This window comes from Scatophagus argus, chromosome 10 (genome assembly GCF_020382885.2).
Source record: "Scatophagus argus isolate fScaArg1 chromosome 10, fScaArg1.pri, whole genome shotgun sequence".
Taxonomy (NCBI): Eukaryota; Metazoa; Chordata; class Actinopteri; family Scatophagidae; genus Scatophagus; species Scatophagus argus.
Window position 1 is genome coordinate 16,005,551 of NC_058502.1, and position 24,778 is coordinate 16,030,328.

Consider the following 24,778-nt stretch of genomic DNA (forward strand, 5'->3'; position numbering starts at 1 on the left):
TCAGTCAGTCAGCAGTGGGCTCGGCTGCCGCATGGCCACTGTGTGAAAACTTTCTTCAACACGCGCACACACAGACACACACACGCAAAGTGGAAACTGTCGGATAACGAAGAAGAACAGACGCTCGGAGAGGTTGAGGGACATACTAGGAAGAGGTCTTGAATGAATGTGGAACTTGTGCTCCGCTTATCAAAGTGTCGTTTCCCACTCGTGCATGTTTAAACCAGAGGAGAGCTCTGGTGCCGTGTGTCGGCCAGACGACTAGTACAAACGAGTGGCAACAGCAGTCCGGAGGCATGATTTTGAGACGGGGCTCAGTCCTTGCTGCCTTTTTGCTCTGCTTTCTGGCGAAGGTATGTGCATGACTTCAGGGGGGGAAAAAAAACAACAGGCAGGGTCAAACAGTTCAGCTGCTTGGATGTACTTTGACTGCATGTGTTGTCGTGTTATGTGTGCGCGGCTATGCTAACATACATGTAACCGTACCCCCCCCCCAGTGCAAAATTGTGTCAACTGAGCCTGCTGCAAGTGCAAATGATGTGCGGCAAAACAGCCAGTTTTTATTGTCTCTAATTTCTGTTATTAAGCTTTTGCTTGTATTCACTGTTCTGTCTTCAACAGGTGTCGCAGGGATCTGGACAATTCGAGTTGCAAATCTTATCGATGCACATTGTAAACGGAGAGCTGCTGAACGGCATGTGTTGTGACGGCACACGGAACACGGCGGATCGAAAATGCACACGGGACGAGTGCGATACGTTTTTTAAAGTTTGCCTGAAGGAATACCAGTCGAGGGTTTCTGCTGCAGGGCCCTGTAGCTTCGGAATGGGATCTACGCCTGTCCTCGGAGGGAATACCTTTTCTTTCAAGAGCTCTGTCAGGAATGACAAATCCAGGATAGTTTTGCCCTTCAGTTTTGCCTGGCCGGTGAGTTGAAGACTTGAGAGCGAAAAAACGCGCTTCTCCAAACAAAAAGAAAGAGAAAGAGAGGGAGAAAAGTGTGTTTGCGAGGCAATTCTGTGCAATTACTGTCCGTCAGTCATTTTCAGTAAGTGGATAGAAAGCAAACAAACAAAGAATGAGTTTCACGTTTGGTGGTTAACTCTGAATTATCCTTTTGAGCAAAGACCCCCCCGGTCTCCTTATTATCTGCGCCAATTAACCAGGTGCAGGTATTTTCCCCCATCAGACCGAGACCTGCCTGCTCTGACTAAATAATGTTCAAACTTCTCTGTTAGATAACGTTAAACCCCAGAGTTCAGTGGGGAATCTAAAAAGGGTCTCTGACTTACAAGCTGCAGTAAATAAATAAATAAATTAAAAACATACAAAACAAAAAACTAGATATCAGTCAGTATGGATAAAACTGAAATATATTAAGAAAAACCCACTTTAGTTTTGTTCCGCCTTTTCCAGCTGTGTTATCGACAATAAGCCAGTTGGACATTACTTTTTACAGTGCTTTCATGAATTGTTCCTCATAAATATTTTCCATTATCTTGCTTTGATTCAACAAATAAAAAGTTAAGATGAAACGTTGGGTGAGCTGTGTTCTCACAGATTTCCCCTCCTGCCCCCCCCCCCGGCAGCTGCTCATGTTGCACAGTACAGTAACTTCAGAGTGAAAACCTACTTTCTGGTTTCCTCAAGTGTCAGCTCTTCTTTGTAGAGTAAATACATGGGTCTGACAGGCCTGTGGGAGCATTGTAGCTCCGTGAGAGATATGATTTGCCATGCTGGAGCGCATTTCGATGTAGTGAAAAAAGCAGGACTGTGCACAGACTGACTGGCCCCACAGCTTGGCCCGCAAACGCCTCCGCTGTGCCTGATGGGTGAAAGGCACAGTCTGCTTGGTATGTGTGTGTCCAATTACATCAAGGCTATTTTTACCTCAATCCTGATGGAAGTTCTCGTTGTAGTTTTAAGCATTGTGTGCGGCAAATGTCCTCCAGCAGCCCGAATAAGTGAAGGAACTGAAAGATCATTTGTGTTTTCCTTTCATTTTTCTGTCGTTACATGCGATTTGTGTTTTCTCTATGATCCGATAGCCAGTATAACAATGTTCTCAGCAGGGTAGCGTGCAATTTGATATGGTCTGTATTTTTTATTTGCTTTGCACTTGGACACTGGCGCCTCACACCTTTTTTTAAAAGACAAAGGTTTCTGTTTATTTTCAAGCTATGGCAGCACCAAGTTGGCACGAGCTCTCTGAATCAGATTAGTTTCAACTTACTGTTTGAAAATCACTCCAACAAAACAGGACTTGCTGACATTGTAATGAAACCTGGGGCCATTTCAAGTTTAAGGACTCGACTAGCTTTACTCTTTTGTTTTCTGACATGTTTATAAAATGCAAGGGCATTTAGCCTTGATCTAATGGAGGCTGTCCTTGGAAATATCAAAACTAGGAGTTTGCATTGACAGTGAGATTTGTAGATAGTGAAGCTTTTTCACTGTGCTGCACCAATATTCTAATGAAGAAATCTCTTGCATAGATTGCAGATTAATTACGATATTGTAGAAAACAGGAGTGTGGAGCGCTGAGATGTGGGAAAGAGCAGAGAGGCTTGTTAGATTCTCTTATCCTTCACTTCAAGTGCTTTAATTCAGGGCACATTAACAGTCGGCAGGTTAGGTCTGATATCACTCATTGTCCTTTTCATCAGTTGATTGGCTGTTGTGGACAGATGGCAGTGGTGGTGCAACTGGGTTTTCGGGTACTCCGAGTTCATGAAGCCCCCCTCCCTGTCATCCTCTCTTGTGAGCTGCATGAAGTTGGCCTCTTGTCCAGGCAAGGGCTTTGTTTAAGTCACGCTCGGTTGGACCCTAGGCATTTCATCGCTTTAACCTTGCCACCCACAGTAACTGCTGCACTTAATGAGGCTACACACATGTGCTCAGATCAGGTAGGGCAAGAGCCAGGCGTCCAGCTGAATGCCGTCGGCCAGGCTTCTTTAACATGAGCACATCGCTGTTTTAGAGCCCCGGCATGGGTTCACCAATGTCTGCTATGGGCTTTTATTCCACAGAGAAGTGAGGGCCTTCACAGTGTATCAAGCGGGAACAATGGTGTGCCCTCAGTGACTACAGTGAGGATTACAGAGCACAATAGAGGCAGTGCAGCTGTAATGCCAGCACAGGGCAAGCAACAGGAAGCAGTTGTAGTAGACTCAGCAGTGATGAAGTTTGCTCACAGGCAAACTGTGACCTTGCCTCCATGACCACCTCAGCATATTTACCCATGTTGCACCACAAGGAAAGACAGATTGGGTCAGTATTTTAGAGGTTATATTGAGCTTTCAGAGGCACGTTTCTGCTCACTTGTCAAGTAATTCCTTTTCTACGTGATCTCCTTGATCTGGCACCTTCATTCTGCTCGCATCTGATTTAATTTTCCTCCATCTTTCACTTAACTCCGGTGCTGGCATGTCCTCTCACACCTGGGACATGTTGGCATCGCTGTGATTGCTTTGTTGAGCTGTCTGAGAACTTGCATCAGGTGAGGTGCAGAACAATTGCTCAGCCTTGAGGGCAATACCGCCGGCTGCTGTGGGAGTAATGACATGTTTGTTTTATATAGTCTGCTCTGATGTGGCCGTTAAGTGCAAATTACTCAAGTGAAAGAGGGACAAGAACTGTTCTTTTCTTCCTCTCCACCTCTCCCTGTCCACTTACTTTAACAAGTACTTTTTCAGCATTCTTGCAGTGTTGTGTCAGTGTCACGTTACATAATGGTTTTGCTGATTGTCAGAGTTGTTTCAAGCGATATGGAAGCATGACATGCATAGAAAATACATTTAATTTGAATCATCTGCGCCCTGTTTTTGTTTCCCTTAATGGGGAGTGACCCTTGCAAAAGCAGATAACTGGCTGCTTGTTTAGTTAAAGACTTGATGTGACTTTTATTTCTGGTGCCTGGTTCATGTTTTGATCTTGTTTGCAGTGTCTGTTGTTTTAGTTGGCAAACAGTGACATACTTTTGTCGGGCTTAGGTTCTGCCTCTTCCCGCACTGACCTACCTTTACAGTGTATTTAATAAGCTGTTGATGGTACAACAGTCTTTCTCCAGCACTTGTGATGAAAACCTCATGGCAGGCAGTGCATTCCTTCTTTCCCAGTACATCGTTGCAGTCAGTGGCTTTTCAAGTCATTATGAGTGTTGTCTTTTTCTGACTGAGCCTTGGTGAAACAGGGTGTGTTACTTAGCAGTCTCAATCACTGGTTAGATCTCAGTTTGATACCATTGAAGTGATTGACTTAGGAAAACTGATACAGAAGGTCAACATCTCTTTGACTGGGCTGTTGACATTTCCTCTGTGCTGACTGTAGACCAGCCTAATCTGCTGGGCCTTGCCTTTATTTAGACCTTTGCCTGTTTCGTTCTGTTATTCTGTAAGAGACACACTGTTCTTTTTCTTTTGTTGTATTACCTTGTAATGGTACATCAGATGAGTAAATTTTCAGTGGAGGGCAGAGCGTCCCTGCGAGTGTGTGTATGTGTGTGTGTTGCGAAAATTCCCCTACTGAGAGGATTCAGTAGTGTTCTTTGGCAAGTCATTGTGTTTCGAACTGGAATGATCTTTATCGCTTATGTTGCTTGTCTGTTGGACAGTGTCTGCTTGGCCAGGAAAGATAAGAAGACATATGGCCACACTTATTGCACTTGGACGTGTGTGTGTATGTGTGCGCGCGCTCTTCAGTTCAAAGAGAAGTTGTGTGTCAGCTGGGAGCCTGGGAAAAGTGAACCTGGCAGTGGCAGATCGTTCCAAGCTGATAACAGCCAGGGAGTTATGGACTGTTAGTGAATGAGGAGTCAGGCAGTATCTCACTTTCTGGAAGCAGTTATTTGGTCTGGACTAAACATCTCAATACTGAGGCTACTTGTTAGGTCAAGCCAGTATGACATTGTTGTTGGATATTACAAAGTTTGTGAATCTTCAGCTGTAATTTACTTGATGTAAACTCTCAAATAGGTGAATAGTAAACATTCTTATCTAAGGCCACTATGTTTTAAGTTTCAAGTTTCTGTAGTGTGTGCTTCAGGTTTATGTAATGGTAACATGATCAGTCAGTGATGGAGATGATCACAGTGCTGCAATATCTTCCATGCTGAGGCAAGTCCAAATCATGTAAGATGTGGGCATGTTGTCATGGTTTTATGAATCTGCCGTTAACACATTAAACTTTATCTCTCTTGGCAACATTCCACAAAGTGATTATTTGATTCCATGATTTTACCTTCCTGTAGCAGGGTTTTATTTGGCAGGGATCCGTTGGTCATGCCTGTAAAATGCTCATGTTAAGAAATGCTTAGCTTGTTTGAGAGGTCACCAAAAGGTGACCTAACTGTAGTAAAACACTAATTCTAAGGCATGTTTTTTCCCCTATATTTTCAGCTTCTCATATTACTCAACAACTACGTCAGTTTAATGTTGCACTGGTGACTAATATTAAAATTTCAAGAGATGAATAATCGACTTCCTTCATGGGCATTGCGTGTTGCATTTGAGTTCCTGTTTAAGGATGAGCCACGCTTACTGCATCGTGTCATATTATGTGGGATTTCTTTAGCATGGCCCTCTTAACTAGAACTGCCCCAGCCCAAAATGTGTCAGAGATTGGTGTGCAGACATTGGAATGATGCATTCATTCCAGTTGTACGGCCTGAAAAAAAGCATCCCTCCAATGGGAAATCAAATCTCTTTTGCAACTGGACACATGAAGTGAACATCAAAGCAATAACGCGATACTGCTTGAAAAGAACCCAGCAGATTCTTGTTCTCAGTGTTAATATGATTAGCTGTAGGTTGGGTTATAGATGATAGAGTGTCACATTACCACTGACTCACTCACTCGAGTTCTGTGGCAAGTGATTGCAGCCAGTTGTGAGTCAAAGCATACTGTAAGGGCTACGTTGCTGATAAACTCTGAATTTCAAATAATAGCTGCCCTGATTGCAATGAAATACTGGCACAGGATGAGACAAATGTCTCCTGGAAAGATGGAAAGTTGAATGGCTTGCAAAACAAGGCAAAGCCATGAAAAAAAAAAGACCCAGGAATGAGTCATGTTGCTTTCTGTGCAAAGTGAACAGGGGGTTTCCATCAAGCAGGTTTGTTTACCATGAAGTCATAGTAGCAGAGGGCCACAGACACGATGCAGAATTGCTGAAATGTCTCCGAACAGCTCTGCTTGGGACAAGCATGTGTGTGAATATAACAAGTAGGTGTTTCTAGTGGATGCTCAAGCACTGTAAGTGGATTACATTTTCTCACAATCGCATACTTTCTCTCTGAGTCTGTCGCGCACGCTCTCAGACTCATTGTTCGTCCCCTCATGACTGCGGCACAGGGCAATGTGACTGTGTAAGCTGATATCGGTGTGAGCGCCACCGACTCTGAATGGGACAAAGCGTTTTTCGGGAGTGCTGAAATCAAGACAGGCCCTCCGGAGTGTACCACTCGTTCACTCTTATAAACTTGCACTTTTTTTTTTTTAATCTCTTCATTTTTCCACCTGTGTTGACTTTGCTTTAAAAGAAGTGTACTTAAGCACTTCATTTTGGATTTCTCACAGCATTCTTGGCACACGGCACCAGGGGTTTATGAATTAGCATAAAATTGAAAATCCCACATACATTGCAAAAGAGAACTGACTTTTTGCTTTCTCAGAACATTGGAAATCATCCACTGACTTCTCTCACCGCACTGTATAAACATGTGGAAAAACAGTTTCTGAGGAGAGCAAGAAGACCATGTCTGAGATGGAGATGTGTTTTGAGCATGGCAGGATGTCCTATCTTTTCTGTGCTATTTGGCTTTTTTGTGTATGTTTTTTTTTTTTTTTTTTTTTATTTTGATCTATTGTAATCATTACTCGAGTCTGTGTTGTGTAGCCCTGTGGTATCTGGCTGGTGTTTGGTGTATCAGACACCCTCCTGCTGGGTGGGTGGTTGGTTGTCCAGTTAGTCCAGACCACTGCCCATGTGTCTGTCATCATAATCATTGCAGCAGAGAGACCTCTGCACCGTGAGCTTATCCTCTTAATCGGTTAACAGTGAGCAGCGTCTGTGCTGGGCCTTTTTGTGAGCTAACTCGGTGAGGAGGAGATAAAACTTTGGCTGGCGAGGTCGTGGGAAACTGTTAAGGATTTTTTTTGTAAGTATTGAGCGATAAATTTAGAAAGAAAAATATGTTCATCTCTCTGTTTATTGAAACATTTGATAATTCAAACTGTGTGATATGTGTCAAAGGGGAAATGCGTGGGAACCAGCTGGTACAAGTTAGTTTGCATGGTAACTAACAAACAAAAGACTGTCAACTGTTCTGCGGTTGTCTGCACAATACATTTTATGAAACATCACTCAGTACTTGAATGGTAATGTTTATAGTTGTGTTTTATTATACAGTGACAACTTGATGATCCTGGTCTTGGCTAACGCTCCTTTTATCTCTGTCTTGTCTTTCTCAGAGGTCCTACACTTTGATAGTGGAAGCCTTGGACTTCAATAATGAAACCAGTGGTGAGTATTTGTCCTTGTCTGGCATTTCCATCTTTCCTTCCCCCTCCCACCCCTGGCAGTGTCTGTGAGCAGTCTTGTTGAAGGTCAGAAAAGGAAGTTTATTCTCCTTGAACTCCCTGCCTTCTTCCTCATGGTCCACTGGGTGTACATGTGTGTGTCTGAGTCAAAGAAAGTGTGTTGACAGGTGTCTGCAGGACGGAGAACAGGACGGAGAATTGAGCTGGCGGAGAAGTGGGGACAGGGCAGATGGGAGGAGGGGTGAGGATGGAAGGAGGTGCGGTGAGGTAGAGGAGGGCAGGAGTACACAGGGGAGCATTACTGTGCCCCTATTAAAATGTTTTCATTTTGCCGGTGACTGATGGCAGGTGCTGCCAGCCAGGGTCAGGGTCACACTGTCTCACTGTCACTGAGGCGTGAAACACTGAGTTCATCCGGCCGCCCAGCACCAGCGCTGCCATCAGCCTGTGTTCATAATGTGGGTTTGTGGGTAGGGGGGTGAGGCTATCCTGTATGCTATCCTGTAGGTTAAAGTTACCTCTGACACAGGTGGGCTGAAGACTGAGAAGGTGCAGCGTATATCCCATGAACATAGGAAGAACACAGTGGTAACATACTGGATCTAAATTCTGGTTGTCAGGTTTGGTTTCTGCCGTTAACTTCGCTGGGATTCCTGCTGGCTGGCAGTCAGATTGGCGACAGCATGGTGATTCCAGCTGTGGGGAGGGCCTTATCCCATGCTTGTTTATGCAGGTCTGTTTGAGGTCAACAAGGCTTCGGTCTTTTCTGCTGTATTTGCCGCTCCCCAGAGAGCTATTAGGGCATTGGTGTGAAAAGCCCCCTGAATGTACACAGTCAATGCTGGTTAAGCCCCTCTGAGCTCCACCAGACTAGTTCACAGCTCTGATAGCTTCATAGGCTGTGACTATCAGGACTGATATTTAACTGCAAGAACTGAAAATCTTTTTTTTTTTTTTTTTTTTTTGATTTATACATAGGTTGATTTGCAAGCACTATTATTTTCAATCTTGAAAAAGATTGATTTTCTATGTTTATCTAATTTATCTGTCATAAAAGCTCAAACGTTAATATTTTCTCAGAATGACTTTGGTGCTCAAGCATGACCTTTCCAAGCTTTATAAAGCTTGTCTGATTTATGTTTAGCAGTGAGCCGGGCAGCAGGTAGTAAGGATGTGCTACTCCTGACACTGCAGGCCAGCAGTCGGTAGAGAAATGCCACACAGCTGAGCTCTGGATTCCAGACCACTGCGAAATGTTACTGGGCACTGTGATTTCAGCCAACCCCTAACCCCTACCAGACCCCTGTACATACACCAGAGCACAGTAAATAAATGACAGCGGACCATCCTCCACCTCGCTGCATTGCATCATACTACACAGAGGAGCGATTCACCCAGCGGTCAGCCACCTCTGCTCATGTGAATGCAGTAAATAACAGCTGTGACATATTTTTCATTCTCTCCCAGGTGGAAAATTTAGATATCAAGTAGCGAGTGCTTTATGTGAGAGTGAATGAGTGGTGTTAATATGCAGGGCTTTGTGCAGTGTAGTGTCTCGAGATGGGCTGAGCATGTTCGCTCACTTTGAGTGTGTTTGCTCTCCATGTAATCACAGCCCTTGGCTCGTAGGTCAGTCCTTGCCCGTTTGACAGAGCCGTGACCTCATCATGTTTGACATGAAATTAAGTTTGTTTTGGGGTCTAGGTCTGTGTGTTTTCAAGTCTCTTTAAGTATTGCACCATCATAACATAGATTGGCCCTTTGCTGTCCATCTGAGGTATCAATAGATACTTGGAAGTGTGTAAAAACAACATTACTTGAGATCTTTTTTGATTGCTGTTATTACAAGAATGTATTTTTAAAGAAAGTGCTGATGGTACACTGGCAGGCTTCCCAGCAATGACTGTGGCATCGGTGTCCTCATGCTGTAATTTATGGCGGCTGTGGTTCTGTCCTTGCCCGAGCAGATGCAGAGGGCAGCATCTGAGACCGGTAATATCCTCAAGCTGTAAACCTGAGAATCAGAAACCAACCAGGGAGAGTTGGAAAGGGAGCGTGAGAAAAAAAGCAGTTAAGAGTGCTCATTACAGGCAGCCTTTTCCTTTTTTTTCTGCATTTCCTCCTTGTACTTTTCTTCCTCTCTTGCACACATAGTTGCTTTAATTACATATAATCTGGTATAGAAGAAATCTTCTGCAATTTGTGTCCAAATTTTCGGAGCATTTTTGGGTTCCCACTGTATGATCACGGGGCCCAACGCAACCCCCAAATGCATGTTGTACGTAGGAATCAGCTTTCCACGTCTCTCCCTCTCTCTCCTTCTCTCTCTCTCTCTCTCTCTCTCTTCTTGGCTGTTAACATTTGATGAACACTAAATTCAGTTCTTTAACAAGTCTTTGTTGATCGTGTCAAAATTGACCTTTCAGGTGCTGATGGGAAGTTAATAGAGAAAGCCTCTCTCTCTGGCATGATCAATCCCAGCCCACACTGGCAGAAGATGACTCACAATGGTCCTGTAGCCCAGTTCGAGTACCAGATCCGGGTCAGCTGTGACGAGCACTACTATGGCTTTGGTTGCAACAAGTTTTGTCGGCCCAGGGATGAGTTCTTCGGGCATTACACATGCGACTACAATGGAAACAAGACCTGTCTGGAAGGCTGGTCTGGACCTGACTGCAACACGGGTGAGCACTGCAGAAATGGGTGACATCACTTCAACATGGGAACACTGATCAAGACAGCAGCTTGAGACTGTCGGATAAGTATTTATGACTATGAATGAGTCCTCTAAAGCTAGCAGCCAGACTGATATGTGATTCATGCTGATATGCTGTCTGGTGCGTAGTTTGCATTGAATGGAGGACTTTGTTTCTGCCCCCTCATATCATTATCCTCTTCCTTTTCCATTCAAATAAAGCTTTTCATTGCCTGTATGAGCAGGAATAAACTTTAACCCCCAGAAAATCAGCCTGGGCAGTAATCAGTTTCTTATTAAATATTTTACTGTCATATATTGCAAGGTAAGAAGTGTTTACTCTCACAGGATGACATGTCAGAGAGGGTAGTAATTATATAATTCAGTGCTATAATTAAAATGTTCTGGAAAAAATGAGCTAAGTTTGAATCTAGTTACGAGCCAATAATTGTTGTTCTCCCTTTTCTAGCTATATGTCGACAAGGCTGCAGCACTGAACACGGATCATGTAAGGAGCCAGGAGGATGCAGGTAAGTGACCAAGGCTGCTCTGTATGAATGGGTTTCCTGCTCTTTTACTATATAAAATGTCAAACTTGGTTTGTTCTACTGCTGTTACTTATTGTGGAGGCTGGTGCCAGAAGCATGTGGTGTGGATCAGTCAGATATCAAGGGATTGTTTCCGAGCACCAGTTTTGTCATGGCATGGATATTTCCCTGTACGTTCTTGGTGTTCTGGCCAAGAGACTATCAGAACCCGGGCTTTAGCAGAGATGCAAGCTGAGCTTTAAATCTCTTGTGGAGCTTTGGACTGGACCTGCCAGTCTTGAGTAGAGAAGAGGCTCAACTGCCAAGACACCATGTTGGGGAAATGTAGCCTATGTGTTTCACTCTAATGAGGCAGGCGTTATCACTCAAATCGTGTGTAACTTTCGGATGAGTTTAAAGTGTATTGTTTATGTAGCTAATGGCTTCCTAATGCTGTTTATGCACACAGCCAGGGGAAAAGCCAGACACAGATGGATATCAGAGCTGGGGCATTGTGTGCAGTAACAGTTGTATCTCATCCTCATCCTGGAGGAGGCCCTGCACTGCCTGACTCTCCCACAGTTCAGGCATTGGTTGCTTATTTAGTTGCCTGACTTGGCTCTACATCAAGCATAGGGATGATCAGGTTTGTTCATTTTGTGCCGCAGCCTTGTTATGTTTCCCAAGCTTTTGACATCATCAGATGTCTTGTAAGTGCTTGTGTGGCCACTGGCAGAACAAGAGGTTCAGTTGCTTTAGTCTCTGCACAGGTGTGGCTATATTTAAGGCTCTGGGGTTTAACTTGTTTTGTATGCACTGTGCCAGCAAGCTTCAATACTGTTGTAGTCGGTGAGTATTTTCCCATCATTGTGCTGACAGTGTTTGAACAATAGCAGTACACAGCAACATTGGCAGCAGGTGAGGCCTCGTCACTAACTTTAAGTCAGCAGAACCACTAATGATGCTCTGTGGGAATTTTTTTTTTTTTTTTTTTTTTTTTTTTTTTTAAGCAGCAGAGTTTTTAACGACACCCTGAGCGCTCTCATTGTTACCAGTAGAGTAATAACAGTGCACCTGTGGACCAGGAGTGCCACAGTAGAAAGTAGGTTTGAAAAACTCCGACACAACACACATACTCTTAAAAGAGGTCTGTTTTCATGTTGAGGCTTAACATCTTTATGTTCATCAGCAGTGCTGAACAATGTAATGTCACATTCCCCAGTAATTTGTCTGTGTAATAACTGTAAATGATTTGGGACCCTGCTGGGGAATCCTGCTCTGCTTCTCATGGAGAGGATTAGCACACTTTTAAGAATAGCCTCTTTAATCACAGACTGAGGTTTACTTAACCACCGCGTTTATTTTTACAGTCCGTCCGTTTCTTGGGGCTAATCAGTGTGCCGCTCCCCCAGAGGGACACTGTGTTTCCTGTCGCTAGGCTCCACAGTGCAACTGTATTGCCACCTCGCCACCTTTAAAGAGTGGACTTATCAGTCCGGCTGGATTGCTGTCTTAATTATGGAGCCAAGGAAGAAAAAGGGGCAGCATTATCAGTGTAATTATGGACCTGGACATTTCAGTGGTCAGCAAGCTGTGTTCCCCTCCTCAGCCTTGGGGCACAAGCCAAACTCCTGACTCATGGGAACCAGGATGAGCAGCAGTGTAACAGCCCAAAGGAGGGCTGAGCACTCCTCTCTGCAAGGATGTCGCTTCTGCCAAGCCACAGGCACAGTGTTGTTAAAGGGAGCGTCTGGCCGCATGCTAATGTTAGCTGTGCTAAAGGTCCCAATGGAACTGTAATTTAGTGTTTTGTTTTTTTGTGTTTGGTAAAATGCTAAATACTCCTCTGTTTCCGTGTCCCCAAGTATTGTTTAAAAGCTGTTGCATAAACACCCTGCTACTTAAGATTCATTTGTGGTCTTTTAAGATGCAGCCCAGTTTTGAGGTCAAGAATACTGCCTCTTTGTTTGTTTCATTTGTGCAGCTCCATGCTGTAGATGCTAAAGTGTAGTTCATTAAGTTCAGATTATCGCTGTATTGCTTGTGAAGGAATTTGGAATAAACAGAAGATTAAGATATTAGCATTTTCAGATACCACAGGGATTATGTGACCTCGCTGGGAATGTATTTGACTGTTCTATGTGTGTGTGTTTGTGTTTGGGCTAATTTTCATTTTATGTCTTACCTCTGAGGCTGATAGCGTGCCTCTCTGTGTGTCTTCTAGGTGTCTGTATGGCTGGCAGGGCCAGTACTGTGACAAGTGCATCCCGCACCCTGGCTGTGTACATGGCACCTGCGTAGAGCCCTGGCAGTGTCTGTGCGACACCAACTGGGGCGGCCACCTTTGTGATAAAGGTTAATTCCCTTCTCTGATTTCAGTTGCAGTCACTGTAGGGGCAGCCCGTGTTGTGTGAAAACAAATTAAAGCTGTGCGAAATTCTCCTCTGCCAGATCTGAACTACTGTGGCACTCACCAGCCGTGCCTGAATGGAGGGACATGCATCAACACAGGACCTGACAAGTACCAGTGTACCTGCGCTGAGGGCTATTCTGGTGCCAACTGTGAAAGAGGTGAGTATCAGTGCTCCCCTGCAAGAGAACTTGCAAAACTCTCTGGTTATTGTTAGCTAACTTTGAACAACACAACAGCCAATCACTTACACTTCTTTCAAGGTTCCTCTTTGCTGTGAAAGTACCAACTCTAACTAACTCAACGCTTAAAATGTCCCTCAAAATTGAGTTCTAAGAACTATGCTCATTCTAAGTTCTTCTGATATGGATACATTAAGAACTTTTTCTATCCAAGTTGTTAGAATATACCTAATTTAGGGAGCTTTCTTAGGTCTGAGGAAAATATTCCTGATGATGTCATCAAGGTCGCCAGCTGAGGAGGGTCTAATAAACGTTGCAATCAAGTTGTATTGTGGGACATTTAGAAATCAGTTGTTTTAGAGGTCAGAATATCTTGTCTGCTGCTTCCTTTTTGACCACATTTTTCTCTAAGTCCCTCAGCCTTATGCAAGTGCGATGCTAAATTGCTCCAAGAGCTTCCCTTTTTTTATTTATTATTTTTGTAATTTATGAGACAATCCACAATTGGGACCTAAAAGATTTAATTTCATGGGGTCTCAAACTGCTTGCAGTTACAATAAGTGGAAAGGTTCTAGGCTTGTGGAGTTTACAGACAAAAGGTCAGAGGTGCCTTGAGTTTGTAATCAGAGGAGGTGGGTAACTAGGCAATAATCTGTTTCCACTCCAGTGTGAGTGGCCCCCCAAGTCAGGTAATCCCCCAGTTTGATCCTCAGGGGCCGGTCATCCCTTCTTTCCTCAGGGATACGAGACACATGGGTGTGGTGCTGAAGTTCAGCTGCTGCGAACACTTACCACGGAGATGATGGTTTTTTCCTCATTAAATCTGAGCCTCGCGGGGTGCTGACAGCTTAACTGCAGAGATGTCAGGAAACTGTGCCCTTCGTAACAGGAGGTCCGCAGACCAAGGGATATGTCAAGCTATTGTAACACAGACGACCCAGAGTGCAACACTGCATCCTCTCTCCCTTCTCCCCCCAGCATACCAAGAGCTGTCCACTGATCACCTCCAACTGCCTAGTTATACCCAGAGTAAATCATTCATTTTTGATTCATTTGGGATCCACTCATCCTTAACTCATCTGCAAAGCAGAAACTAAAGGGCAGTGGCTCCCTCTCTCCCCCTTCCCCTCCCGCCAATCTCTCATCTTGTGCCGCCTCTCAGAAGAAGAATGGTGGGGAGTCGGAGGGAAGTCACGGTGCGTTGGTCAGGTCAACTTAGCATGAAAGATGATTTCCTGGTGGTGTGGTCTGCTGGGCGGGTAATGGGAGTGAGAGGGAGATTTTTAGCGGGATTTTGGGGCAAGGGAGGAGGAGGAGGAGGGGTAGGTGATGGGTGAGGGAAGGAGTCAGCCCCCTGAGTATGTTCTGCTGACAGAGGCCCAGGGAAGAGGAGTTAGGTTTTCCAGGGATGAGAGTCAGAAGCTGAAATGTATTTTTGCATTTGATTTGCTTTCTTGTGAACAATAGGGCAAATGTAGACTACAAGATGTCACAGTGAAATTTTCTCATGGCAGCTACAAAAAAAAAATCAGGTTATCAGCCAAAAAGGATCAAGTTCATGCATCACTGTGTTCTGAGAATTTAATCACAAAGTAAGTGTTATAAATTGACAATAGGAGTGGCCAAAAGGAGTGGATTTTCTTCTTTAAAATGACTCACAAGGGTGTGTGTGACCTGTCCTCTCATTCTAGCGGAACATGCCTGCCTGTCCAATCCATGCGCTAATGGAGGAAGCTGTTCAGAAACCAGTCAGGGCTACGAATGTCAGTGTGCACCAGGCTGGAGCGGTCCCTCCTGCACCATCAGTAAGCTTGCACTCAATCTGCTGTTACCCTCATAGAAGAAAAGCACGCTGAATAAACAGAATTGATTTCTTCTGCTTAGATGTTGACGACTGCGCTCTGAACCCCTGCAATCATGGAGGTACCTGTCAGGATCTGGTTAATGGTTTCAAGTGTCACTGTCCTTCACAGTGGATAGGGAAGACTTGTCTGATAGGTGAGCCACCCAGCCTGTTCTCTTTCCACCGCTTCATGCCTGTCAGCTGCACATGCAAATGCCACAAACCCTTCCTGTCCCTCTCCAGATGCCAATGAATGCGACAGCAAGCCTTGTGTCAATGCCAACTCATGCCGCAACTTGATTGGTGGATACTTCTGTGAGTGTGTTCCTGGTTGGACGGGGCAGAACTGCGACCACAGTGAGTTGATGGCTGTCAGCTGCAGCTGTGGAACGGGACACCTGTCCAGCTCCTGCCTCTTTTCTTTATTCCTCTCTGTTCATTCAGTACAGGCTGAATTGAAGCTGTAATATGAAGGAGTGAAGCAAATGGTTGGACAAGTGCAGCCTTTTCCTGCAGTGTAAATGAATCTGCTGTATCATTATTAGCCCTGTGTGTGGCCAAAGCTGTGGTAATTTAGAGGTGGCTCAAAACAATCCCAGGCCTAGTTTCACTTGGCAGCAGACAGGATTGCTCAATACTCTTGTGTTGCACTAATTCTGGGGCCACGTTATCCAAGCCTTGCAGAGTGCTCTATAGCTCTGACAATGTTTTTAAAGGCCCCTAGCATGGGAAACATAAAGCACAGACTTGTTTTTCAAAGACAGACTATTTAGTCAAGCTGTTCAGAATTAATCCTCAGATTTGTTTTCCCATGCAGATATAAACGACTGCAAGGACCAGTGCCAGAATGGAGGAACTTGCAAGGTACGTGTTGGGTTAAACACCATCCAATTTTATCTGGTATCTGTGCTTTGTTTGCCAGCTTGTTTGTTTGTTTTATTGCGTCTTTTTCTCGAAGCCCAGCGGTTATATATAAATAGCTGCTGTAAACCGTTCTTTCCAAACCGACAGTGGAACTGGTGTGGAATTCCTCTCTGAAATCAAATCTGAGGGGAGTGGGTTCAGAGGGGTTCTAAGGGAAGAACACAGAAGTTTTTCTGACCATGTTAGATTGAATTACCATAAACATTATTGTGTTGAACCCGTGCCAGGAAAATGTGTTGAAATAAATGTGAAGCTGTGATAATATTCCTCCAAACTTGTCACGGCCCTTTGCCCTCTGAGCTTCAGCCCTCGTTCTTTTCTCTGGTTTGACAGTTATTGTTTGGGCCCCACCCCATCAAAGCACTTAATTAAATTTGGGGCTGCATGAGGTTAACTCTGGTTTCTCCCTCTCTCTCTCACAGGACTTGGTAAATGGTTATCGTTGCATGTGCCCGCCAGGCTTTTCCGGCGAGCATTGCGAGAGGGATGTCGATGAATGTGCGAGCTCGCCGTGCCTAAATGGCGGACGCTGTCAGGACGAAGTGAACGGCTTCCAGTGCCTTTGTCTGGCTGGTTTTTCAGGAAATCTCTGCCAGGTGAGACACAACTCACCAGTATCCCTGATACAAAAAAGCCCACATGTATGCTTCCTTCCTGCTATCATTTAGCATCTTAAGCCCTTGCCCTCCTCCCAAGTCCCCCTGATGCCACATTGTTGTATCTTTGGTCTCGTTGGAAAGTTTTTCAGCCCCACCCTCTTCAATGGCTGTTGTTCCACAGTCCTTTTTAAAAGGGAGTGCTTTGTTGAAGCTGCTCCTGGCTACAGCGGGATACATTCCTCAGTGCTGAAGCCCAGACTCTGAGGACGGCTCCTATGTCTCTGCCTTGTTTTTCCCCCTTCCTCCAAGTGCTGTGCGTGTGTTGTTTCCTGGCACAGCCTGAAGGGAGGATGCTGTGGGTTTTGCTCTGTTTAGTGTAGCCGAAACTATGTCGGCTATCAGGTTCACCGCTTTCTATTCAATACCTTTCTGCACTAGCTGGATATCGATTACTGCTCTCCCAACCCGTGTCAGAATGGAGCGCCCTGCTTCAACCTGGCCACAGACTACTACTGCGCTTGTCCAGAGGACTACGAGGGCAAAAACTGCTCTCACCTCAAAGACCACTGTCGCACCACCACTTGTAAAGGTACGTCTCTTGCCTGCAACAACCACAAATTTTTTGCGCTTTGTCTTTTTCCAGAACATTTCTGTAAGGTGATCCACGTAGCGTGTTGTAGTAAAATGCTGAATAAGACCAGGTCTTCACCATTTGCCTGAATGCTTTGCCCACATTTTTCCCATGAGGGCAATACCTATATTTTGTTTCATGCACTGAAGTTTCTTGGCTAAGGTGCGCAATTTTTTCAAATGTAGCTCCCTTGATGAATGCCCCCCTCCATCTCCTCAGCAAAGCTTTTCCAGTGATTCTCCCCTCCTCTGATTTCCTTGAAAATCTGGCAAAAGGTTGATAGCACTGTGTGTGTTCTTGGTAATGACTTGGTGGGCTACCTCTTCTTTTCCCCCTTTGACTGTGCACGCATTTCTGTGTACGCGTGTGTGTGCGCGTGCGTGCATGTGTGTAATTGAGTGAGTGGACCAACCACGGAGTCAGATACCAGACGGTGGGATTCTCACTGCTCTTGGCAAGAATTAAGTGATTACAGCAGAGCAGATTCCCCCCCGCCTCCTAACCTGATCAGACAAGGGGAAAGGAAGGGATTTCAGTGCAGCGTGAAAAAGATCACTCTGAATTGCTTCTGAAAGCACAACAGCTTTCACTGTTTCTTCTATCAATCCGTTTTTTTTCGACGGATATGAACTTTTTTAGAGACTTGTTGCCATTGTCTGGAAAGGCCAGCTAAATTGTAGATCTCTTCCGTCATCTTTGCCTCTGGTCCATTCTTTCTCTCGGCTCTCCTTTCTTTTCAGTAGATCAGGTGCTAAACCAAAAAATAAATTCCCTTACTACTTGGAAGACACAATGATGATAATGATTTTGAGCGAGTATTCAAACGGGCTTCATCAGTGGTTTTGCTTTCTAACTGTCTCTCCTTTCCGCAGTGATTGACAGCTGCACTGTTGCTGTGGCGTCCAACAGCACGCCGGGAGGAGAGCGCTACATTTCTTCGAATGTGTGTGGACCTCACGGCCGCTGCCGCAGCCAGGCCGGGGGCCAGTTCACCTGCGAGTGCCAGGAGGGCTTCAGGGGGACCTACTGTCATGAGAGTAAGACCAAATTTAGACACAGATAACACAGGGCATTTATCTGATTGGCTTCTGTCAAAAAAAGGGGGAAAAACATTATCAGTCTCATTTTTTTTTTCATCATTCACTTTTTTTTCCTTTTATTTCAGACATCAATGACTGTGAGAGTAATCCATGCCGGAATGGGGGCACCTGCATCGACAAAGTCAGCGTGTACCAGTGCATCTGCGGCGACGGATGGGAGGGCGAGCACTGTGAGATCAGTAAGTTGGACTGCATGTCCCGTGACCTCAAAACAAAACCACACCTTCCTAATGGGACTGTTCAGTCCATGTTTTAACACAAGAAAAAGTCTTGTTTGATGAGGTGTTTAATGTGCCACGCATAAATCACGCTCATGTCTCCACCAGACATTGATGACTGCCGCACCAACCCGTGTCGAAATGGAGGGACATGTCGAGACCTGGTGACTGATTTCTTTTGCGAGTGCAAGAATGGCTGGAAGGGAAAGACTTGCCACTCCCGTAAGAGCCCTATTTGTGCTTTTTTTTTCCACGCCCATGTAGTGTGTCTGTGCAGGCTCATGGTATGTGCTGATGGCTGTATATAATTACCGAACCTTCCATACAGTATGTGAGTGTGTGCGACTTGTGAGTGCACAGCTTAACCAACCCTAAGATTTTAAATGCTCTCCTCAGGTGAAAGTCAGTGCGATGAAGCCACATGCAACAATGGAGGCACCTGCCACGATGAGGGCGACACGTTCCAGTGCAACTGTTCCCCAGGGTGGGAGGGAACGACGTGCAATATAGGTGAGTCAACCAGTCACGGCGGTTTGCCTTAATGTTGCATATTCACACAAACACTCACAGAGGATTGCTTTGTGGGAGAGCTGCGTCTTGTCTCAGATATTAATCAGATCTGTCAGATCCGCGAGGACCAAAAACAGTTTTTATCCCCAGACTCTGTCAACGCTCCCTCCCTTCCCATCTCTCTTCTTTCCCATTTCTCCCTCTCCTGAGAGTGCTGACAGATATGTGCTTAAAATCCCTGATTGCACTGACAATACACTTCAAAGTTGTGGAATGCAGATTCCCTCAGAGAAAAACGGAAACCTCACTGAAAAAAGCCAAACCAGCTGCAGTCCCCTGTGACTGTTTATGATCGTTGATTTCACTGATAATCTTGTTGGGAGAAGAAAAAAATCTAAACTACGTTTTTTTTTTCTATGTCTCTCTTTCTCTCTCTCAAGCCAAAAACTCAAGTTGTCTTCCAAACCCATGTGAGAATGGAGGTACCTGTGTGGTGACTGGGGAGTCGTTCACTTGTGTCTGCAAAGAAGGCTGGGAGGGTCTCACATGCACCCAGAGTAAGTGCTCTTTAAAGAGGAATGGTGGATGGGTTAAGGTGGACCTTTATTGCTTTTACATGATGATAAACCTCCTGCTACTTAAAGCAGAGGTGAAGTCCTGCATCTTATTAAATCTCTCCCATCCTCTCTTGATCTGTACCTTTTTCTCTTTCCTTTCTCCCTGGCTCCTGCTGGCCATAAGAGGAGGAAGAGGAGGAGGGAGAGAGGGGCTCAGGAAAGTGGAGACAGATGTTTCTCTCCCCCCTCACCCCCACCCTCTGCCTTGTCCAACCCCCCCCCCCCCCTCGTCGTTGCATTCCTGTCTAAACAGTGACATGTCGGCTTGTTCTACAGCCCTCCTCCATTTCCCTGACTTCCCTGTACACATGTAGTCCAAAGTATAAATTCCCCAACTTTTGTTAGGGAGGGAGAAACATCCAGGGTGGGAATCTGGGTGTTGTCAGGGGTGGTGGGGGGCTGGAACTCATTTGAGGGTGAGAGCCGAATCAACTCGATTATTTGCTCAGTGTTGTTAAAGAGGCAGAGTAATCAGGCAGTGCTGAGTCCATGCCCAACCGGCCCGACACGCCTCTGAACACGCAAGCTCAGACGTGCTCTTTGCTGTGATGTGCACTAAACATTCACATATCTGTGAGAAAAAAAATAATAACACACTCACTACTTTCTGTCTCTCCCTCCCTTTGTCTGTTTTTTTTTTCTCTTTCAGATACCAACGACTGCAGTCCACACCCATGGTAAGTGGAAGCCAAACATTTCCTGTCGATTTAGACAGATGTAAACAGGGTGCTCCTCCTGTATCATAGTTTCTCACCTGCAGGCTTTCTCCCTCTCTTTCCGTGTCTCTGCTGAGAACCTTGCATATACACCCTGTCATTCCTGGGATGCAATCAGCTTAACCCTCTTTTGTGAACTCCCAGGCACGACTCTTATTTAACCACAAACCACTGGAGCTCACTCCCAAACCCCTGCACAGTTTTTCAATAAAAAGAACAAGTCTGATTGCCTTAATTGCCTTTGAGAAATTGTTGTTATACGCATGCTGACTGAGAACTGAGAAGATGTCCGCCTGTGAAACAAACCTGGGGGGTATTCTGAGATACAAACTGAAGTCTCACACCCCCTTTCCTTTTCCCCCTTTTTTTTTTTCCCTGCAGCTACAACAGCGGAACCTGCGTGGACGGGGATAACTGGTACCGGTGCGAGTGCGCCCCAGGCTTCGCTGGTCCAGACTGTCGGATCAGTGAGTATTAACCTTGCCTCCCACTCCTCCCTGATCCCTGTCAGAGCGGGCTGCGGGACCGTCACAGTCTCTCCAAATGGAAGGTCTAGCCAGCCAATTATCTGTGCATTGGGCTGCAGGCCAGGCCGAGCCATTTCGGTGTCACTCCACCGGGTCTTGCTGGTGTCCCTGGGGGAAACCGGCTTAGCAGGCCAACAGCTAATCAGCCATGCTCTCTGACACTGATTACACAGATTGTTTTCCCTCTTAAAGGCTTTCAGATGGCCACATTCTTTCCCATTGCAAACCCTTTGTTCTGCTAAGTCCAGCCTTTAGCTCCTGCATACCTGCTAATGATGCTGCCTTTAATAAAACTGCATGGGGCAAAAATGTTCAGGCCTGATGTAAAGCATGTTTGCTTGTGTTTTATTAACTGGCCTGTATGTGTGTGTACTGTTCAAATGACACATGACCTTAGTGAATTTAGCTTAGGAATTAGATTTGTGTGCTGACTGCTTAACCCAATATTTGAGTGCTGTCTGGGTGCACTCTTTCTTCCAAAAGAGAGCCTTTTCTTACCTCTCGCTTTTCTCCTCTGTGACAGATATTAATGAGTGCCAGTCCTCTCCATGTGCCTTTGGCTCCACTTGTGTGGATGAGATCAACGGGTATCGCTGCCTGTGTCCAACAGACAGGACTGGTCCTCACTGTCAAGAAGGTAAAAATCTTCACAAGAAGATTAAGCCAAATAAACATAACAAACTCACCTTCCGTGCTATAGCTCTAATACTGTGGTTGGATTTAACACAGCGACAAGAAAACATTGCTCTGTTAATGGACAAGTCACCCTTGATGGAGCCAAATGGGACGAAGACTGCAACACCTGCCACTGTTCCAATGGGAAAGTTGTGTGCACAAAGGTATGTCTAAACAAACTCTGCTTGTGCATTTGGTATAGAAGTGATATGAAGGTGAAGTATTTGTGATGGCTCTGTACAGCTGTCAAGCATATGATGTCATTTTTTACTAATGGGAGGAGAGCTGTAGAGAATAACTGTGTAATAAATAGTTGCAGACTCAAAGCTTCTGTGGGTGGTTAAACTTGACTACCTTCAGAGATCTCAGGTTGGGCCATGTCAGGCCACAACAACACTCATACACACACACACACAGGGCGGAGTTGGTTTGGGAGTGTCAAATTCCATACAGACATGATGCAGTTTGTTTTGAAAAGAAACACAATGCAGCTGTCAGAAACAGGTGACCATTGGGTGAGATACAGTAGAGGCCTGAAGTAGGGTTATCACTCTCATGCTCCTCTAACCACAAGATGAACAATGGTGCTTCACTGATACTGCTTCCCTCAGGACTAAAAATGCATCATGGGGTGAAAGTGATCTAGCACTGTAAGGTACAGGCTGCTACGTTAAATATAGTTTGATACTGGAGCAAAACTACGTGGGTTATTCCATGGTTTTGCTAACAGCAGCTTGTCTGTTTCATTCTTTCATTCTTTTTGCACTGGTTGTTGTATCAGACGGAAAACATTAAACATTTGAAAACTTTGACATCTTAAGTTTAGAAAGTGTTTTATCTAAAAACATGTTTATATTCTTCAGAGTAAGATAACAACAGGAGTCTGCAGCCACATTAATGGCTCTGTGAGAACGTTACTAGGCAAAGCAGTGGATCAGCACATTTTCGCAGGTTATTTTGTCATCATCCAAAGTATGTGATAAAGTGATTGTGACCTGTTGATGGCACTAGTCAGATGATCACTATAGGTTCATTATGATTTATGTTGTTAGCCTACAGCCATACTGGTCACTCTACAGGCTGTACTAAATGCTAAAGTCAGTTGATCTACCTGCAATAACTTGGCAGATTTTCCAGGTTGAGTTTTGTTAACATGCTAATGTTTGCTAATTAGCACTAAACAAAAAGTACAGCTGAGGCTGATGGGACTGTCATTAGTTTTGCAGGTTATTTGGTTATTGGTGAAAAATTGACCTGCTAAATGAAACATCGGGGGATCACTAAAAGTTTTCACAATTCATGCTATGGCAGCCATGAATATTCCTAATAAATTCCAACCCAAGCTGAGAGAGTTAGAAATAACTAGAGCCACACCACTAATGTGGCTTAGAAAAGATCAACACCTGTACATATTTGTTTAATTTAAACAAAAGTGTAACACCTTTTCCCCATCATGTTTTCCTCTCCAGATGTGGTGTGGTCCTACGTCATGCCAACTGGGTGTCAAAGGTCGAGGTGGGTGTCCTTCAGGCCAGAGCTGCGTCCCCATCAGGGAGGGCCACTGCTTTGTGAAGCCCTGCATTGGCCTTGGCGAGTGCTGGCGCTCCAACCCTCCCCCGCCTCCCACCAAATGCCACCCCAGCTCCAGTTACCAGGACAACAGCTGCGCCAACATCACCTTCACCTTCAACAAGGAAACCATGTCTCGAGTGAGTTACCTAGGCACCAGAAAGGGAGAAATCGAATTAAAAGGTTCTGGGGTCATTTTTCATGCCTCTCCACTGCTCTTAAATGAATGGGAGCCTGAAAACCTGTGAAAGATCAGGTTTTCAGAAGTGCTCAGCCCATCCCTCCTGGGAAAAAGGATTTCTAGTCTGAGACTCCTGGACAAATTAGTCACATATCTAATTGTGTTCCAGCGAGGAAAAAAATGTGGCGATATCTGTTGCTGTTCTCTCCTTGTTTTTTGTCGACTGCATCCAAGTTTTGGTGTTCTTGAGAATCAGACATTCGTGATTTGTCGACTCATGCCAATCCCCTCTTAACCCAACCGCACTGCAAGATTAATTTTAGGATCATATGGATTTGAGCTGAACGGGACCACTGGCGACTCTGTCACCACATAGGATCATCACTCGCCAGTTCCCTAACAAGCATGACAGCAGATAGTGACAAGCATATGAGTCTGTGGTCTTTAATCCAAATTAGGTGGATCACAACCAGATAGCATGCTGGACCTACTGCCAATGCAGGCCTAACTCTTCTTTTTTCTTTTTGATTGCCCTCTGCTTTTCCAACAGAATGTATTAACATTTGCTTCATTTCTTCTTTGTGTCCAGGGCTTGACTGTGGAGGATGTGTGTAAGCAGCTGAGGCGCTTGTACGTAGTAAAGAATTTCTCCTTGGAGCATTCTGTGTCCATAACCTGTGACCCCTCATTCTCAGCCAGCAACGAGATCCACGTCTGCATCGTAAGTACCTCCTCCCACTCCGCCATAAGTTTGTCTGTCTCTATTATTAATGCGCATACTCAAAAGAAAAAAAATCCCCTTTGATTTATAGTGCAGTGTACATTCTCAGTTGCTTTAAGACATGTTCTGATGGGGTATGTTGGATTTAGGTTTGGTTGTTTTGTGCCATCAGCTGACAGCAAGTAAACACAATCAGTGGCAGACGAGCTAGGACTTAAACCTAAACCAACAGATTTCAAAAGCACTTTCTTCTTGTCATTTGTAGTCTACCGAGGACCATCGTTTGGATCGGAGCCCAATTAAAGAGATCACAGACAGGATAATCGACCTGGTTAGCAAACGCAATGGGAACAACACAATCATCACCTCCATCGTGGAGGTGCGCGTGCCAAGCCCCAGCAAAACTGGTATGAACCGCTTTTAAACTCTTGCTGTTGCCTGTGAATTTTCCCAGACTTGCACACACTTGCATGCATAGAAATGGGTGGGAGGATTTTTTTTTATTTTTGTTTTGCTTTTTTTTTTTTTTTTTTAAAAAAAAGGTCTGATGAGATAGAGCCAAGCCCTGAATATGACAGCAATGCCAAGCACCCA

At 45.0% G+C, this 24,778-nt stretch overlaps 1 protein-coding gene across 1 annotated transcript in view; it reads left to right on the forward strand.

The window, feature by feature from the left end:
- jag1b (jagged canonical Notch ligand 1b) overlaps positions 1-24,778 on the forward strand; it is a 27,110-nt gene continuing 2,332 nt past the window's right edge. Inside the window, exons 1-25 of the mRNA XM_046400993.1 lie at positions 1-353; positions 622-927; positions 7,471-7,522; positions 9,966-10,223; positions 10,704-10,764; positions 12,986-13,116; positions 13,213-13,332; positions 15,045-15,158; positions 15,238-15,351; positions 15,440-15,553; positions 16,014-16,060; positions 16,543-16,716; positions 17,158-17,308; positions 18,223-18,387; positions 18,516-18,629; positions 18,777-18,890; positions 19,065-19,178; positions 19,619-19,735; positions 20,445-20,472; positions 20,893-20,978; positions 21,562-21,675; positions 21,768-21,877; positions 23,183-23,422; positions 24,053-24,184; positions 24,450-24,591. Of these exons, the coding sequence (XP_046256949.1) occupies positions 297-353; positions 622-927; positions 7,471-7,522; positions 9,966-10,223; positions 10,704-10,764; positions 12,986-13,116; positions 13,213-13,332; positions 15,045-15,158; positions 15,238-15,351; positions 15,440-15,553; positions 16,014-16,060; positions 16,543-16,716; positions 17,158-17,308; positions 18,223-18,387; positions 18,516-18,629; positions 18,777-18,890; positions 19,065-19,178; positions 19,619-19,735; positions 20,445-20,472; positions 20,893-20,978; positions 21,562-21,675; positions 21,768-21,877; positions 23,183-23,422; positions 24,053-24,184; positions 24,450-24,591 (3,175 nt within the window). The 5' untranslated portion in view covers positions 1-296. The remainder of the gene's footprint in view (positions 354-621; positions 928-7,470; positions 7,523-9,965; positions 10,224-10,703; positions 10,765-12,985; positions 13,117-13,212; positions 13,333-15,044; positions 15,159-15,237; positions 15,352-15,439; positions 15,554-16,013; positions 16,061-16,542; positions 16,717-17,157; positions 17,309-18,222; positions 18,388-18,515; positions 18,630-18,776; positions 18,891-19,064; positions 19,179-19,618; positions 19,736-20,444; positions 20,473-20,892; positions 20,979-21,561; positions 21,676-21,767; positions 21,878-23,182; positions 23,423-24,052; positions 24,185-24,449; positions 24,592-24,778) is intronic.